Source organism: Trachinotus anak, unplaced genomic scaffold, assembly GCF_046630095.1.
Source record: "Trachinotus anak isolate AG129_WGS33_773 ecotype Australia unplaced genomic scaffold, CSIRO_AGI_Tana_v1 ptg000003l, whole genome shotgun sequence".
In the NCBI taxonomy this organism is placed as follows: domain Eukaryota; kingdom Metazoa; phylum Chordata; class Actinopteri; order Carangiformes; family Carangidae; genus Trachinotus; species Trachinotus anak.
The window spans coordinates 94,097-112,136 of record NW_027273854.1 but is presented as its reverse complement, the minus strand read 5'-3'; the positions used below and the strand labels follow the sequence as shown (position 1 = coordinate 112,136).

General features: G+C 44.8%; 2 protein-coding genes across 7 annotated transcripts in view; both read left to right on the top strand.

Annotated features, from left to right (window-relative positions):
* Positions 1–4,418, top strand: part of crhr1 (corticotropin releasing hormone receptor 1) — a 32,346-nt gene extending 27,928 nt beyond the window's left edge. For 4 of the 6 annotated variants that reach the window (XM_071463641.1, XM_071463677.1, XM_071463650.1 and 1 more), the window contains 2 exons: positions 3,018–3,059; positions 3,202–4,418. In XM_071463641.1, the coding sequence (XP_071319742.1) occupies positions 3,018–3,059; positions 3,202–3,342 (183 nt within the window). In that variant the 3' untranslated portion in view covers positions 3,343–4,418. Of the gene's footprint in view, positions 1–1,504 lie in introns of all 6 variants that reach the window. The other 2 variants (XM_071463669.1, XM_071463659.1) reach the window with 2 other exon arrangements.
* A 6,743-nt stretch (positions 4,419–11,161) lies between these two features.
* On the top strand, positions 11,162–17,809 carry maptb (microtubule-associated protein tau b). The gene is made up of 10 exons (XM_071463628.1): positions 11,162–11,304; positions 11,659–11,730; positions 14,107–14,147; positions 14,378–14,435; positions 14,530–14,609; positions 14,951–15,100; positions 15,320–15,401; positions 15,755–15,864; positions 16,600–16,767; positions 16,847–17,809. The coding sequence occupies exons 1-10, from the start codon at positions 11,163–11,165 to the stop codon at positions 16,877–16,879; spliced, it is 936 nt and encodes a 311-aa protein (XP_071319729.1). The 5' UTR covers position 11,162; the 3' UTR covers positions 16,880–17,809.
* The last annotated feature ends 231 nt before the right edge of the window (positions 17,810–18,040 follow it).

Genomic DNA, 18,040 nt, shown 5'->3' with positions numbered 1-18,040 from the left:
ATGCCTTGCAAAACAGGAAATTTTCCCTGATGGCGTTTCCATCCACAAAACGTACATTGGCCAAGAGTTGAGCATGTCCACTAATGTCTGTAGACTCATCAAGTTGCAAAGCAAATTTCCCATCTTTTCTAAAACTATGCTTTTGATGTCTGCAGACATGTCATCAATACGTCTGACAATTGTGTTATCTGACAGAGGGACTTTAGCTACTTCTTTAGCAGCATTAAGCCCGTGCATCTCGTGTACAATGGCTTTGCAGGCAGGCAGTATTACTGTCTCTGCTACTGTGTGTGGCTTTTTTGATTTGGCTACGAGTTCAGCTACCAAGTAGCTAGCTTTCAGAGCTCTCTCAGACACCTTAGTGGTTTTTCTCATGAAAGTTACCTGTTTTCTGTGTGTGCACGTGGGCAAACAAAATACTTGGTGTTCTTGTTTTGAAGTGACGGATGTTTCGTTTGGAGATGACATTTGAGCTTGCTTGGGACCATGGCACTGTTAGACAGTTTCTCTCCACACACCAAGCATAACGGATTCAGTGCAGTCAGATCCCCGGTGAAAATAAATCCAAAGGGAAGGTAACTTTCGCTGTATTGCGTCAAGTTCACTTTTTTGGTAATTTTTTGAATTTTACTCATACTTGGCCCTTCATCTGGATCAGAATTGAGTCCAGGGACCAATTCAGAGTCTGCATTTTTCCTTTTCAAACATCTATCCATCGCCATTTTACATCTTGTCACCGCCACCTCTTGCACTAGTCGCTTAATAATTACGCAACAAAGCCTTAATTGTCTTAAATTCATAAGGTCATTATTGTGGTACCGACCCTATTGACATGGAAGAGGATTTAATCACTTAGCTAACCACTACATTCCAGGCACAGATACTCAACAATGGCAGATTATTCACAGCAAGTAGATAATATTTTTTAGGTGAAATTTGACAATTTTCCACGGCACACCTGACAATGTCTCACAGCCAACTGGTGTGTAGTGGCACAGTGGTGGAAAAATACGGCTCAAGGTAACTCGTGCTGTCTGACGCCTCACTCTGCTACTGGCTGGCGTCAGCTATTGGTACCTAAAGCATACAGCGCCCTCTACTGAAAGGATGCTCCAACCACATAAAACATAACCACAAATTTTTAATGGGGGGCAAGATATTTCAATCAAGTCTTTTTAATGTTAGTGTATGAAAACACACAGTGCCACACATACTTCACAATGTGATTTGTGATGGACCTGGTGCAGCAGGTGTGGGTCATCAGAATGAACAGCAGCAGATTCAGGACCCAGCCCTTTGAGGGAGCTGGTGCTCAGGGAGTTGAAACATCGTTTCCCTCCCACACTGATTGGGGTCTGTTTGTGAGGAAGTCAAGCAGCCAGTTGCACACAGGGGTGCTGAAGGCCAGGGGAGCAACTTTGCTTACCAAATACTGTTGGATGATGGTATTAAAAGCTGAGCTCAAGTCCACAAACAGCATCCGCACATGTGTGTTCTTCTCCAGATATGCCAGGCTCAGATGGAGTGCAGAGGAAATGGCGTCCTCTATGGAGAGATTTGGGCTGTAAGCAAACTGGAATGGATCGAATGTGGGAGGGTGTCTGAAGACAATATAGTCCTTTATCAGCCTACAAGCACTTCATCATGATGGGGGTGAGCGCTACGGGGTGGTAATCACTGAGACATGTAATTGGGGGGGGGCAGCTTTCTATAATGGCTTGGAAACTCTGCCACATCCATCTGGTGTTCAAAGGGTCATGGAAGAAATTCTGCATTTTCTGACCATGGGCGTGCTTTGCTAGTCTTATGGCACGGTTCAGATTAGCTCTTGCTGTTCTAAGCACCACCATGTCGCCAGATTTAAAAGCGTAATTTTGTGCTTTGAGCATTGCAAGTACCTCCTTAGTCATCCAGGGTTTCTCATTGGCCCGAGTTGTGATGTTCTTGATGACACAGATATCTTCCATGCACTTATGAATATATGCAGACAGACTGGTCTGAGGACCTGAGGTGGGGGCACGGTGCTACCTTAAATGCCTACTTGATGTTTGAGTAGGCTAGGTCCAATGTGTTCTTTCCCTTAGTTGCAAAATCCACATACTGATGGAAGTGAGGGAGAACTGGAATGTTGTTAGTCCCTCCATGCTAACAGCACCATCTGGAACGGAAGAGTTCAACCATTTCTCCATCAGAATTATTATTCTCATCTCCTGTTTAGTAGCTAAATCCAGCTTCAGGTGGTCCAGTTTATTCTCCAAGGAGTGGACGTTAGCAAGCAGGATGGAAGGGAACGGTGTCCTGCACGGGTTAGCCTTTAGCTTGTATGTTAGCCCCCCTTGACAGGCCCACTTCATCTTTCTGTCGCACCGCCTCTGTCTCCTCCGGTGGTGGACAGTGCTGGTAGGAGACTCCACTGCTTTGTGGGCCACCAGGTGTAGCAGTCCAAGGCTACATAGACTGTCCAGAGTGGTCGTGTCTACAGTTCCTAAACTGCTGGATCCACATAGTACTAGAATAGACTGACGGTCATATACAAGTTTAGTATTGCCTCACTGCAGATGAACTGTCAGACTGTGCGATCTCAGTGGATTATTAGCCATTACATGTCCATTGCTGTCGAGAGCCATCGCAGCTGCAGCTGAGCAGGTTGCCGCCAGGTGGGTGGAGTCTGGAGTAGCAGTCTGTTAGCTCTGTTAGCAGCCTCTAAACTCTGTTAGCAGTCTGTCAGCAGCCCGTGAGCTGTTAGCAGCCTGTTAGCTCTGTTGGCACCCTGTAAGCTCATTTAGCAGTCTGTAAGCTCTGTTGGCAGCCTGTAAGCTCTGTTAGCAGTCTGTAAACTCTGTTAGCAGCCTGTGAGCTCAGTTAGCAGCCAGTGAGCTCTGTTAGCAGCCTGTTAGCTCTGTTAGCAGCCTGTTAGCAGCCTGTAAGCTCTGTTAGCAGTCTGTTAGCTCTGTTGGCAGTCTGTTAGCAGCCTGTTTGGGCTGTTAGCAGCTAACTCTGTCTGTCTGTCTCCACAGGGATTCTTTGTCTCTGTTTTCTACTGTTTTCTCAACAGTGAGGTGAGTCTGATGCTCCTCAAGGTTTTGTACTAGGGCCTATTGAGTATTTATATCTATGTTATCAACCAAGGTCACACTCACAAATTCTAACATTTATATGTACACAGGCTATTTACCTGTCTGTCTACTTGTCTGTGTGCAGGTGCGCTTTGCAGTCAGGAAGCGTTGGATTCGTTGGCAAGATCGTCATTCCATCCAGAGCCGGGCAGTGCGCGCCACATCACTGCCCACCTCACCAAGCAGGGTATCCTTCCACAGCATCAAACATTCCTCTAACCTCTGACCTCTGCTGGACCTGAACTCGTCCAGTCACAACCTGTGATGTAATTCCACTCAGCCAATCAGAGGCAATATTCTGTGTTGGGATCAGTGGATCAGAGCAGACCAGCCAATTGCAGTGCAAGACACAAATTTATGGAGCCACTCAGATGAGATCTGTCAGTCAGGTCTCTTTGTGGCCCCACCCCCTTTCATGTACTGGCCAATCACTGGATTCAACTAGCTGTGATCATTTCCTTCCAGAGGGTCACATATCCAATCAGGCAACTGGACTGTGTTTATGTTCTGTAATTGATACGTTTATTTATTGATCCATGTTTTATTTATGAACTACAACTGTCTATTGTAATACTGATCACCAGCTTTCTACTATTTAACAGGACTAAATGCACACACACACCCACACACACACACACACACACACCTGCAGCTGAGCTGTGGTTGAAGTCGTCCAAGACCTGAGAACATTTCCTGTGAGGAAACGGGAAGCTGAATAATAACAGCACAACATAATTGTTTGTGTGTAGTTACTTTCAAATGCAGCTACACACAATGAAACAACATCAAAACTATTTTGAACATTGTCGCCCTCTGAATGTCTCATCCTTTGATGCTGAAGCTGATGTGTTGGAGGATATTCAAGGCCTCATCATCATCAAGTCCAAAACAACACTGTCCCTATGAAAATGTGATCAATTCTGGGCATTATAACATAAAATATCAAATCTGTCCAGACTCCTTCCAGGGGTAACCTCCTGTTCAGGAGCTTCACCTCCTGAACACAACACACAGAGAGCTGAGCAGACACCAGGGGATGCTGTAGCAAACCCTGTGGTTCCTCGTCAGTTTCTCCTGCTGCTGAACATAAACTCCCAGATTCTGTTTCAGTGTCACAACAGCTGACAAACACTGATGTTACATATATTTTTACACCTTTAATGTTTGCACTGGATGCTTCCAAATATTTATTTATCATTAATTGTAATTGCTGTTGTGCACATTTGCACTCTGCAGAGTTAACTCTAAAAACCTTATTTAAATAGAAAGGGCCAGTTTACACAGGCCCTGATAGCGACCAGTAGTTCTGTTGCCATGGCGCCGCAGATGGCTGCCTCGGTGTTTTGGTGCGCATTTTTTTGCCTTATTTTCTTTGTAAATCCAGTTTTCTGCTTTAGTTTCCGGAGCTCTTTCACCAGAGAAGAGCTCATTAACATCAGAGAAACAACTCCAGTGGATTTTTTTCCTACTTTTCTCGACTCACCTGTGGGATTATTGGACATTTTGGTCAGAGGTGCACTGACCGTTGCTCTCACAGTGAAACGCCGGAGGAGAGGAAAACGTGCTGGTGCGCATGCGCGTCTCCGCCGGCGCGGACTCCGCACACCGCTCCCAGGTATCTTTCTCTCCAAGGTGCGTTCACTGCCCAACAAGCTGGATGAACTTCAGCTACTGGTGCAGAAGAACAGAGACTTTTCTTCATCTGCCGTCCTGTGCTTCACGGAGACGTGGCTGTATGGATCGATTCCGGACTCTGCGCTGGAGCTGGCCGGCTTCCAGCTCTTCAGAGCGGATCGCGACACACAGCTGTCCGGCAAAACGAAAGGTGGAGGAATCTGCTTTTATGCTAACAGTGGCTGGTGCAGAGACGTGACAGTGATCCTGCAGCACTGTTCCCCTGACCTGGAGACTTTCATCATAAACTGCAGGCCCTTCTACTCCCCCCGTGAGTTCACCTCATTCATCCTGGTCGGTGTTTACATCCCACCACAGGCCACAGCAGATACTGTGTGTGGAGCGGACCAACCTGGACTCCGTAGTTATTGTCCTTGGTGACTTTAACAAAGGGAACCTCAGCCACGAACTGCCCAAATACAGACAGTTTGTTAATTGCCCGACCAGAGAGGGGAACACTCTGGACCACTGTTACACCACAATCAGTGGTGCTTATCATGCCGTCCCCCGGGCTGCACTGGGCCACTCTGACCATGTCATGGTCCACCTGATTCCCACATACAGGCAGAAACTAAAACTGTGTAAACCTGTTGCAAGGACATCGAAGCAGTGGAGCAGTGAAGCCATAGAGGATCTGCGGGCATGTTTGGACTGCACTGACTGGGAAGTGTTCAGGACTGCTTCCAACAGTCTGGATGAGTTCACAGAGGCTGTGACGTCATACATCAGCTTCTGTGAGGACTGCTGTATCCCATCACGCACCAGGGTGAGTTATAACAATGACAAACCCTGGTTCACAGCTAAGCTCAGTCAGCTCAGGAGGCAAAAGGAGGAAGCTTTCAGGAGTGGGGACAGGGACAGGTTTAAAGAGTCCAAGTACAGGTTTAGCAAGGCGGTGAGAGAAGCTAAACGACTGTACTCTGAGAAACTTCAGCTCCAGTTCTCAGCCAACGACTCTGCTTCTGTCTGGAAAGGGCTCAGACAGATCACTAACTACAAACCTGAACCCCCCCACTCCACTAACGACTTCCATCTGGCCAACGATCTGAATGAGTTCTACTGCCGCTTTGAAAGACAATGGGACAAGCCTGACACTAACCTCCACATCAGAGCCACATCAGAACCCCCCTCCTCCTCCCCTACCAAAGGAACGTCTCTCTCTATCCTGGAGAGAGATGTCAACAGGCTTTTTAAGAAGCAGAACCCCCGCAAAGCAGCCGGTCCTGACTCTGTCTCTCCATCATCCCTGAAGCACTGTGCTGATCAGCTGTCTCCAGTGTTCACAGACATCTTCAACATCTCACTGGAGACCTGCCACATGCCAGCCTGCTTCAAATCCTCCACCATCATCCCTGTCCCCAAAAAACCAAGGCCCACAGAACTAAATGACTATAGACCCATTGCCCTGACCTCTGTGGTCATGAAATCATTTGAGCGCCTTGTCCTGTCCCATCTCAAATCCATCACTGACCCACTCCTGGACCCCCTGCAGTTCGCCTACAGAGCCAACAGGTCTGTAGATGACGCCGTCAACATGGCTCTCCACATCATCCTCCAGCACCTGGACTCCTCAGGGACCTATGCCAGGATCCTGTTTGTGGACTTCAGCTCTGCCTTCAACACCATCATCCCAGCTCTGCTGCAGGACAAGCTCTCCCAGCTGAGCGTGCCTGACTCCACCTGCAGGTGGATCACCGACTTCCTGTCTGACAGGAGGCAGCACGTGAAGCTAGGAAAGCACGTGTCTGACTCCCAGACCATCAGCACTGGATCCCTGCAAGGCTGCGTTCTTTCTCCTCTGCTCTTCTCCCTGTACACCAACACCTGCACCTCCAGCCATCATTCTGTCAAGCTCCTGAAGTTTGCAGATGACACCACTCTCATTGGACTCATCTCTGATGGCGATGAGTCTGCCTACAGGTGGGAGACTGACCGTCTGGTGACCTGGTGCAAGCAGAACAACCTAGAGCTAAACGCTCTAAAGACAGTGGAAATGATAGTGGACTTCAGGAAGAGCCCAGCCCCACCCACCCCCATCTCCCTGTGTGACTCCCCCGTGGCTACCGTGGAGCATTTTCGCTTTTTGGGAACCACCATCACACAGGATCTCAAATGGGAGCTAAACATCAGCTCCCTCATCAAAAAAGCTCAGCAGAGGATGTATTTCCTGAGGCAATTGAAGAAGTTCAACCTGCCAAGGACTATGATGGTGAACTTCTACACCTCCATCATTGAGTCCATCCTCACCTCCTCCATCACCATCTGGTACGCTGCTGCCACGGAGAGGGACAATAACAGACTGCAGCATATCATCCACTCTGCTGAGAAGGTGATTGGCTGCAATCTCCCATCCCTCCAGGACCTGTACACCTCAAGGACTCTGAGGCGTGCAGGGAAGATTGTAGCTGACTCCTCCCACCCTGGACACAGACTCTTTGAGTCACTCCCCTCTGGCAGGAGGCTGCGGTCCTTCAGGACCAAAACCTCTCGCCACAAAAATAGCTTCTTCCCATCTGCTATTAGCCTTATCAACAAGGCTAGAGAGCCCCACTGTTGCTGATCAATTGCACCAATCACCAGAAAAAATTCCTTGTATGTGAAAACATACTTGGCAATAAAACTGATTCTGATTCTGATTCTGATTCTGATTCTAGTACTAACACCTAACCATAGTAACCATAGTATAGTTAGTACCTGTATGTCTGTGTGGAGGAAAACACTCAGGATGAAACACAAACTGATCCTTCTCCTTTTGCTTGATAATAATCTTATTATTGTGCCTGTGGGTGTGTGTGTGTGTAAATCTGTGGCATTATTAGCTGGAAGAAGCTTGATAAATACCTGATTTAAAAATTTGACTTTTTATTATGTCATCAGATTAAAATCTAACATGTAATCTGACACGAGGAACGTTTGAATAAAATGAAGCTGATAGTGTACATTTAGATGTGACTTGTATATCTCCTGATGTCTGATCATAAATAAATTATTAATAAGCAAAAATGTTGTTTTTCTTTCCTTCACTTGAAACTCAAATATCTCATTTTTACCTAACCTAACCCCCAGACTCTATTGGGTCTGTGAAGACAAAATGTTTTTATATTAGTGTGGCAGATCTCATGTACACCTTTTTATTATAATTTATTTCCCATATTTTATTGATTCCCACCTTGTTCTTTATTTTACTTTTACATTTTCCTTCTTTCTTTTTTTAGTAAAAAGCCCAGCATGTAGGTCCAGACAGCATCCGGAGGAGGGTCTTAACCCACCTTCTGGATGATGGGTGCTGCTTTTCCTCCCTAGGATACAGTAATAGAGAAAAAATAAACCTCAAAGCAGTCATTTATATGCACTGCTCCCTGTCCTGAAATGGGCCCATCTCTTTTTTTTTTTTTTTAAACGGTAATGATCCTTCCGCAGGTTCCCCTACGGAAACCTTGTTACGACATTTCATTTTAATCATTTTTTGCCTTTATTGACAGGACAGTAGAGAGTGACAGGAAAGGGGCAGAGAGAGAGGGGGAATGACACGCAGGAAAGAGTCGGGCTGGTAAGGAGTCAAACCGGTGCTTGCCTGCTGAGAGCATCCGCTCATGTCGTACGCGCCCTAACCACTCCGCCATTGGGCACCGCATCCAGCATCCTCTTAACAATTCTTCATTCTCTTCCTTTTTCTTCCTCTGTCCTGGGCCAAATTGTAAAAACTATATAAATAGAGAAAAAGAAAAACATGCCAGTGCCTCTTGACATGTCCTATGTCACCTGTTCCTCACCTGATCCTAACCCTAACCTGGCTGCAAAGTCAGAAAGCTGCAGACAGGAAGAGCCTGAAGGGGACCCGCCTGAAATACAGGAGTATCACTGGACAGATCAGATTTATTTTTAACTTTTGTTATCAAATGTTCAGAGCAAGAAAAAAGACTAATCAAAATTATAGTTAAGGTAGCAGATCCACGCAGACCATAGTCTGCTTAAGAGGTAACTGCTCATACCATGATGTTATTACTTCAGAGGTCATATGGAAACATGGCTCAAACCACCTCTGGATTTCATATTAAAACATAACCTATAAACTACAGACAGTTAATTGAATGATTGTTATTGAAATGTGGATCAAAAAATAAAGTTTGAAGGTATTTAATCTATAACTTATTAAAATAAAACTAAAGAAAGGAGAACTAGAAAGAATATTGGAGCACTGAAGAGGTGATGTTATCCGTAAAGAGGCTCCCATTACAGCGTGAGTTTCAATGATAGATCAGCACAATCCCAGTCTGGTGTCACAGCTGGAAAATCTACCTGCGTATTATTATTCAAAGGAAGCACAATAGGTAGTGAGACACAACCAGACACACCAAGGGACAACGAGATACAACGAGACACAATGAGAAACAATGAGACACAATGAGAAACAACAGGACACAATGATAAACAATGAGACAAAATGACAATGAGACACAATGAAACACAACGAGACACAACACTTTAAGACAAGGTAAAATAAAGTATATAGAAGTATAGAGTATATAGAGAATAAAAATACAAACAAGCTCATAGAGATCAAATAAACAGAGTAAGGGACAAGGTGTGAACTGTTGCATGAAAGAGTGATGTGTTAATGTTTAAACAGATATGAATTAATGAATGTAATATATTATATATTATTATTATATATTATTTCATACATTATATAATATAGTTGTTGAATGTTTTCCTGTAAATTTAAAACTGACAAAAGAATCTTTCCATCTGAACATAATAAATATTTCTACCGCTCTCTGTGGTCTTCCTCTCCATGTGTCTCTGACCTCACTCACTCCATCCACCTGTCCATCTGGTTTCCACGGTAACACATCATATCAGGTTAACAGGACATCAGGTCCAATAACGTCCTGCTTCCATGGAGACAGAGGTCAGACCTGACTGGGTCCAGACAATAGGTTCAGCCTCCAGCCAGTGACCAAGTGGCTTCCATGGTGACAGAGGTCAGCTGTGATTGGCTGGACAAGATTAATTTGACTTGGTGACCCCCGCTCCTGTGTTTGAAGCTGACTGGACAGAGACAGTTTGACAGAATGGTTGGTCATTATTATTGACACTGTTATTACACAGTCCCCATCAGCCACTATCAGCCCTGACCAGTCATCATGACGGTCAACAGACTGATTCTCAGAAAACTATAATCTATCAGTAATCTATGGAAAGAAGAGACAAAGAAGAATCATTCATATTCAGACAGGAAGTGACTGTTTCTGCTCTCATAGCATCACAGTGACACCTGCTGGACAGTCTGGGTGTGTCACTGATCACTGATCAATAACACTTGTTTGAGTAAGGATCATCACTTTGTCAGTCCTTCACTATATAAATATAAAATACAAACACTCAGCTGATCAGTTTCTTAGGAACCTGTGTTAAACTAAATCCGTCTGTGATGAAGGTTCAGTTTGTGTTCAGACTGTTTCACAGGTGACGATTCACCTGTGTGATGGTGTTCAACTGTGTCACATTATACAGGGACATGTTGCTGTTTATAGCCTCATTGATTTGAATGGAAAAACCTGTGTATATAAATACATGTAAGTGCTTGCTGTATAATAACATGTGTCACTTCTGCCTGGTACATGGATATGAATACAATAAAAAATTGTAACTGTGAGTCAACTGGTTTTTATTGATTTGATTTTAGTGTTGTTCTCTACTGGAACATGAAGCGTGACATTAGGTCTGTTCTACACAGAACTCAACGTATTTTTGTTTCTAATACTGATGCTGTTTTACAAAGTCTTCACTGTTTACATCACTAAAGTGTGAATCACAAGAAATAAGCATAAATATAAATTCTGAGATGAAGTACAAGTACCTCAAAATAAAACCGGCATGCAGTACTTGAGAAAATGTACTTAGTTACTTTTGTTTTGACTAAGATCAGCTGATATTTGGAGTAGAAGAAGAATTCCAAACCTTTACGAAAAGTTCAAATATAATAATGCAGAGATACTTCACCACAAGTAGATGAGAAACCCCACTGAGGTAAGAGTACATGAGTATCAGCAGCAGTTAAAGTATTAAAGTCAAAGCTCTGGTCTGGTCTGACTGATGATATGTATATATATATATATATACATATATAAATCTGAGTCACATGATTCATGAGAGGAAACAAAGATCTGATCCACTGATCAGTTTTTTCTCAGATCTTTTAGTCAGATCTATTGACAGTGACCTGACTTCAGAGTCAGATAACTGTAACTGTAAAGTACAAAGTACCAAAAATAATAATACTCGTTTAATACAAGTACCTCAAAGTTGCGCTTAAGCACAGTATCACCACTGATTTTTAGTGTTTAGTGTGTGTTTTACAGTGCAGTGATGCAGCAGGTTACCATGGTAACAGCAGCCTCCTCTCCCAGCATGCAGCAGCAGCGGAGCCCCCCCCCCCCCCCTCCCCTCACAGAGCGGTTGCAGGGTGGAGCAACAGACAGACGGACAGCAGCTGCAGCAGAACCCGGAGGTAAGAGACGGAACAATCCGCAGAGCCACCTGTCTGTGTCTCACCTGTCTGTGTCTCACCTGTCTGTGTGTCTGTCTTTACTGTCATTCTCCTGTCTCTCTATGTCCTCTGCTCCATGCGTCCCTGCCGCTCCTGTCTGCAGCCTCACCGGCTCTCAGGCGGCAGAGGCGGCAAACGCGACGGCGCGTTATCCTGCAGGCTAATGGAGCTTCAGATGGGGGGGGGGAGTGATTGACGGGTGAAGGAGACAGTAGAGTCTATTAGAAACGGACTTTACTGTTGCTGCATCATCATCATGGAGGACTTACTGTTACTGAGCATGCTCACTGACTCCTCCTCTTGACCCCCCTATAGGAGTGATGATGGATGGAAACTTGCCCCCCCCCAGAGATGGCCCCAGCCAGCAGGAGCAGCAGATGATGGGAGGTGGGTGTGGGCCTGTGAGGCTGGTTTTAGTTTCCATGTGGCTCTGCAGCACAGACACAGAGTGACTGACAGGTTCAGACCCTCTTCACATGATGAAGGCGTGTTGTGCACAGACGTGTTCACTCTGACACGTGAAGACTTAGTGTTTCTTTGTCACAACAAGAAAAACTAGAACGTGTGACTGCTGCATCTGCTGCCATCGCCGTTGGAAACTGATGTGTCACCGCGGTCACAGCAAGGACATGAACATAAATGAAAAAACAGTTTTCAAAGTTAGTAACATGCCAGTAACTGGCCTCATGGTGGCACTGTCACAACGACAGCAAGTGAAGAATTTCATCATCAGCCAGTTGTTTGACAAGTTGACAGTTTTTCAGATATTAGTGGTATTGTGCACACCTCATTAAGAAATTATAACTGATTAATTATAATAGATATCGACAAGCTGTGTAGCAGGTCATATGATCCAGTGGATCCATGTTTCCAGCTTCAGGACCTCAGAGGAGGAGCAGTGTTTGTTTATTACCACAGCGGCCTCTTGTGGCCTCAGTCATAGTCTCAATGTGTGCAAGGCTGCAATTAGATAAAGCATAAAGAAGCAAAGAGTTACAGCAGATTGAATAACTTGACCACACCCACAAAAGTTTGTAAACCAATCACAGACAAACGACTGGTGACAGCTTTTAATCAAACAAGATGACAATGTTGTGGGTCTAAATATGACGTGTAAGGAATGGGTTGTCAAATATGTGTCTGGAAAAAAATTATAAATGGTGGAAAGATTTTTCGAATGTAAATGGGCGTGGCATATATCAGTCTCTTCACTGTCTTCCACACTGGTTCTTCACCACATGGTGGCGCTATGGCTACCATTATTAATAAGGTGATGCCCTGACAGAGGAGGAAGCTGCTCACTGAGTTTCAGTTTTGTAGCTTTTTTACTTATTGAAAATGTCCCAGCAACAAACAGGGAGAGAAACAAATGACACAACCATAGCAGTAACATCACTGTGACATTACTGTGACCAAAACCCGCTTGGTCTTATTGCCGATATAAGTCACAACACTGTTGTGATTTATATCGGCGCATTGTGTTGTTGTTGTGTTGTTGTGAGGCTCTGTGTGTAACGGTATCACCCTAAACTCATCCACACATGGCTTTAATGACTGAACCACTTTGAGAATCCAGTTCAGGGTTCTGAGTGTGGCAGAGACCAGGACCTAGGTCTGGTGGACCAGGACTGATTTCCAGAGCTCCTCATAAATCCATCATGACTGTTCTGTATTCATCCAGTCAGTGTGTTTCTATCTGTGACGCCTCCTCCACTGTCTCCTCCTCTTCTCTCTCCTCCTCCTGTTCCTCTGCTCCTCCCCCAGACCACAACTCTCTCAGTTTTCTGGTCACATGCCGAACAGTGGAGGAGCAGGAGTTGAAGGACCAACGAGAAGATGGTGATGAACAGATAAGGAACAGCACTGAGGAGCAAATGGAGAGGAGACAGGAAGAGGAGAGCCCCGTGATGAAGGCAGAGGAGGAGGGGGAGCAGTCAGGAGACAAAGAGAAAAAGGAGGTGGAGCAGAAAGAGAAGGGACAACCAGACACTCCCTGCTCCTCCTCCATGCCTCCTCCTGATGAAGGTGGAGCTGATGAAGAGGAGGAGCAGCTGAAAGGAGCAACTATGATGACAGCTGAGGAGGAGCAGGAGGGGTCCACACAGCTCCTCCCTCCCCCAGAAGTAAATAGGCCCTCCATTCAGCTCAGACCCTTCTGCTGAGGAGCAGCTGGACTTTCAAACACCTCCTGCCCCTCCATCCTCTGAAGACCAGGAAGTTCTGGCTGATGAGACAAGCACTCCTCTGACCAGTGAAGACCTAGGCATAGACAAGGGACATTTGATTTGCACTGCAGCTCCTCCCTCCAAAGCTAGAGCTCCACTTGCAGGAGTGAAAACAAGTACTTCTCCAACTAAGCAGGCTGGTCCAGCCTGTAAATTAAGTGCTCCTCTTCCCCCAACTGAAGGTCTGTTCTCTGAACCCCCCCCCCCTCCCCCCCCCCCCTATCTTTCACCCTACCCCCCCTTCTCTGTGTCATGTAAAGGAACATTTTGTGTGTTTCTGTCTCTCCTGCTGAAAGTGACACAGACTGGACACTTCCTTCTGACCTCAGCTTGAACTTGAGCTCCTGGTTGTCATGCAAACAGGGTGACATACCCGCCCCACCCCACCCACTCTGACCTTTGACCTCAGCTCTCTGCCTGCTGCCCTCCACCATGTTTCAGTCTCAGCTGTTTGTGCTGACAACAATAACTCAATCAACACAACATTCAGCACTCTTCTTCTGTGATTACATCACTTTTCTTCTTCTGTTTCAAACAGAAAAATCAGCTGTGAAGGAAACTGCTGAAGAAACTGTGAAGGTAAAATCACACACACACACACACACACGTTCAGTGTTTTACCTCTGTCACGACATTTTGACGTCTGCTTGGTGCTCGATGAATCGGAACGTAAAGTGTACTTGTTGCGTTGTCTCTGGCTCCACCTTCAGGACACAATTAAAAATGTAAATAAACATGTAACACCCTCAGTGGTTTTATCCCTCCCCCCCTTGTTGCGTTGTCCCTAAAGATGTTTGTGCATGTTTCAGGCTTCCAGGACAGCAGGAGGCGCCAGAGCAGTCAAGATGATCTCAGCCAAGAGTACAGGTGCAGCACCACACCAGTTCAACCACTAACACCAGTTTGACCAGTATGGCCCAGTCAGCCTGTCTGTCTCTCTCTCCACCCGTTTGTCTGTCAGAGTCAGTAGATGGAGTCAGCAGTCCAGGAAGTCGTTCTCCTGCCAGCAGATCCTCCACTCCAAACAGAGATGTCAAGAAGGTCTGACCACCTGTTTACCTGTCCCGCTGACTGTCTGTCTACCTGACCAGCTAATCTACCTGAGTATATATGAACTGATACAAGATGTGCACACCTGTGTCAGTACAGAGTCTCCAGTGTAAAATTAGACAGTTTAGTTTGACAGTGTCTCTGTTTTACTGGTTTACTTGTCATTACTGGTTCAGTGGGTTTTTACTGGTTCAGAACCATCTACTGGTTTTACTGGTGCTTTCTGGTGATACTGTTCTGCAGATGTTGTCACTGGTTCTGATGGTTCTGTTTATGGAGTTACTGGTCGGTCTTACTGGTTGTATAATGGTTCTGCTGGTGTGGCCCTGCAGGTGGCGGTGGTCCGGACCCCTCCGAGATCTCCCGGCCCTGCTCGTGGAAAGACACCCCCCCTAACCGCCCACCCCATGCCCGACCTCAGCAACGTGAAGTCAAAGGTTGGCTCCACAGAGAACCTGAAACACACTCCTGGAGGGGGCAAGGTAACACACACACCTCAAACACACACGTTCAACTGTTGGAGCCCAAAACCAGTAAAAACTTATGTAACTGTCTGTCCATACCTGTCTGTCTGTACCTCCCTCTGTCTATGCCTGTCTGCATCTGTCTGTACCCATCTGTCTATACCTGTCTGTATCTGTATCTGTCTGTGTCTGTCTACACCTGTCTGTACCTGGCTGTCTATACCTGTCTGTCTGCAGGTTCAGATTGTTAACAAAAAGTTGGATCTCAGTAACGTGGCCTCGAAATGTGGCTCCAAAGACAACATCCACCACAAACCAGGTAACACACACACACACACACACACACACACACACACACACACACACACACACACACACACACACACACACACACACACACACACACACACACACACACACACACACACTCCCATTTAATTTTGTTAGCATGCTAACCAGTTAGCCGTGGCCCGTCTCCTCATTCTGCATTTGTCTTTCAGAGAGTCAGGTCACCACAGTCTAGTCATCAATTGCTTGATTTGAGCTATCCAGTTATAATAATTAATTGACAAACTGCCCTTAATCTTGGTGATGCCGTAATACACACAGTGCAGAAATGTCAGGTGTTGTGTGTTTACACATCATATTGTTCTCTGTTCCTCTGTGTGGCAGGTGGAGGGAAGGTGGAGATTAAATCGGAGAAAATGGATTTGAAAGCTGTTCAGTCTAAAGTGGGTTCTCTGGAGAACATCACTCATGTACCAGGAGGCGGGAAGAAGAAGGTACAATAAATACACCAGTCATACTCACCACCTCTCTGCAACAAACCTACTGCTGCTGAATCAGAATGTGATGTAATGGGTCACAGGTGAGGTCAGTAAAGACCTCTGTTGTATTATTTTCTTCATGTCCAGATTTAAATCATAAATCAAACATCAGGTTTCTGCCCAGAGTTCACTTTGATTCAATGCATCTTTTTATATTTAGCTTTATTAATATATTTGTTATTATACATCACATGTAACTGCATTTATTCTACATTGTTCATATATCAAGTTCTAAAGGTGAAACTGAACTACAACCAAGTTTGCAAAAAAATTGGGACACTGTGTAAAATCTAGATATGTGATCATGTGCAAATTAAGTAAACCCATATTTAATTGAAAATAGAACAAAGAAAACACATCATATGTTGAAACTGAGACATTCACGTTTATATTTAACTTTATATATATATATATATATATATATATAATACTACTTACATAAACTTTGCATATACATTCATATATAAAATCATGTACTGCATTTTAAAAATACAATTTATATCGGACTTCACATGTAACTGTCTTTACATATCTTGCATTATGTTACATGTAGCTACGTATTTTTTTATGATATGTAACTATGTTTATCTGTACACAATCTACCTCATATGATAAAGTAACTACATTTATGCTTATATATTCTAAACATTGCATATGTTAATATAAAGATATTTGATGGTGTGTTGTCAGATTGAAAGTCAGAAACTGACCTTCAGAGAGCACGCCAGAGCTCGAACTGACCATGGTGCTGACATCATCATCCAGTCTGACTCCTCCCCTCATCACCTCAGTAACACTTCCTCCCCTGGAAGCCTTAACGCTGCTGAAGCTCCACCCCTCGACACCTTGGCCGACCAGGTGAGAGATTTACCCGCTCTGACCAAAACCCCAAATATTAAACAACACACATTAACAAACAACATCTTCTTCTTGTCAGGTGTCAGCCTCCCTCGCCAAACAAGGCCTGTGATTGGACAACCCCTGTGCCTGCAGACCCCGCCCCCCCCCATTAGCAAGGAAACTGCCTGACGAAAGAAAAAAAATGTTCTGCCTTTTCTTCATGAACATCTTCATCAAAGACCGGATTGATGGGGTTTTATAAACTGAACCTTCAAACTTCAGTCATTATCAGCCAATCACAGCTCAGTCTTGTAGGTGAGTTGTCCAGATGTTCAGTTGTCACAGTAAGCAAAACTCAGTCAGTTTAAAAAAACCCACCTGTTGTCTGTTTTCTCCAGAGTCTGACAAGAAGAACACAGTTGGTTTCATCTATCCAGTACAGAAACAGAATCAGAGTGTAATTAGCCTAGCTTAGCACAAAGACTGGAAATGTGGGGAAACTGTTAGCCTTGGTCCAGTAAAAGACTAACTAACATGCTAGGCTAAAAAATGTTTCTTTGCTAAGACAACCTATGTACTAACAACCAATCACATCACAGAAACAAAGCTATTTCTAACCAATAAGATGGCAGTCCTCAAAGCAGGTTAAACCTATCACAGGATGAGGATAAAGGGATCCTGGGAATTGTTCCTCAAGTGTGTGAAGAAGTTTGTGATGGTTCCAGGTCATGCTGGTCAAAGTTCCAGAGGAGATGATCCATCTCGTATGACTTTGGAGAAAACAGAGAACATGCTAATCCATGCTAATGGCTAACTAGCCAGGATTAGCCTGTTAGATTCTCTCTCTGATGACAGCCAATCATCACCTCTTCTGTGTTTCTCAATGCTGATGTTCTGTAGGTCCTTGTGATGCCCCCCCCACTACCCCACCCTAACCCTGTTACCTCTCCATTAAAAAATACCCATAATGCAGTTTGATACCAGGTGCCAACACCATACCGTCTCACTGCCTGCCGGCTGTTTAAGTGCTTTGTACCAATAAAGTCTCTCTTGGATCTGACCTGTTTGATGTTTGTTGTAAATAAATTTAATTTTGGACCCCAGCACGTTTTTCCACATCTGCCTTAAAGACATGTTCAGATCTTCAAAGTGTACTCAAGGTGTATAACATCATCTAGCAACATTTAGCAACTCTTCCAGCAGCTTTAGCTACTTTCCATTGACAGTAGATCCTATACAGCTGTTCACTGACCACACAAGGTCCAGACATACCAGGTTTTGACCTGGTCTT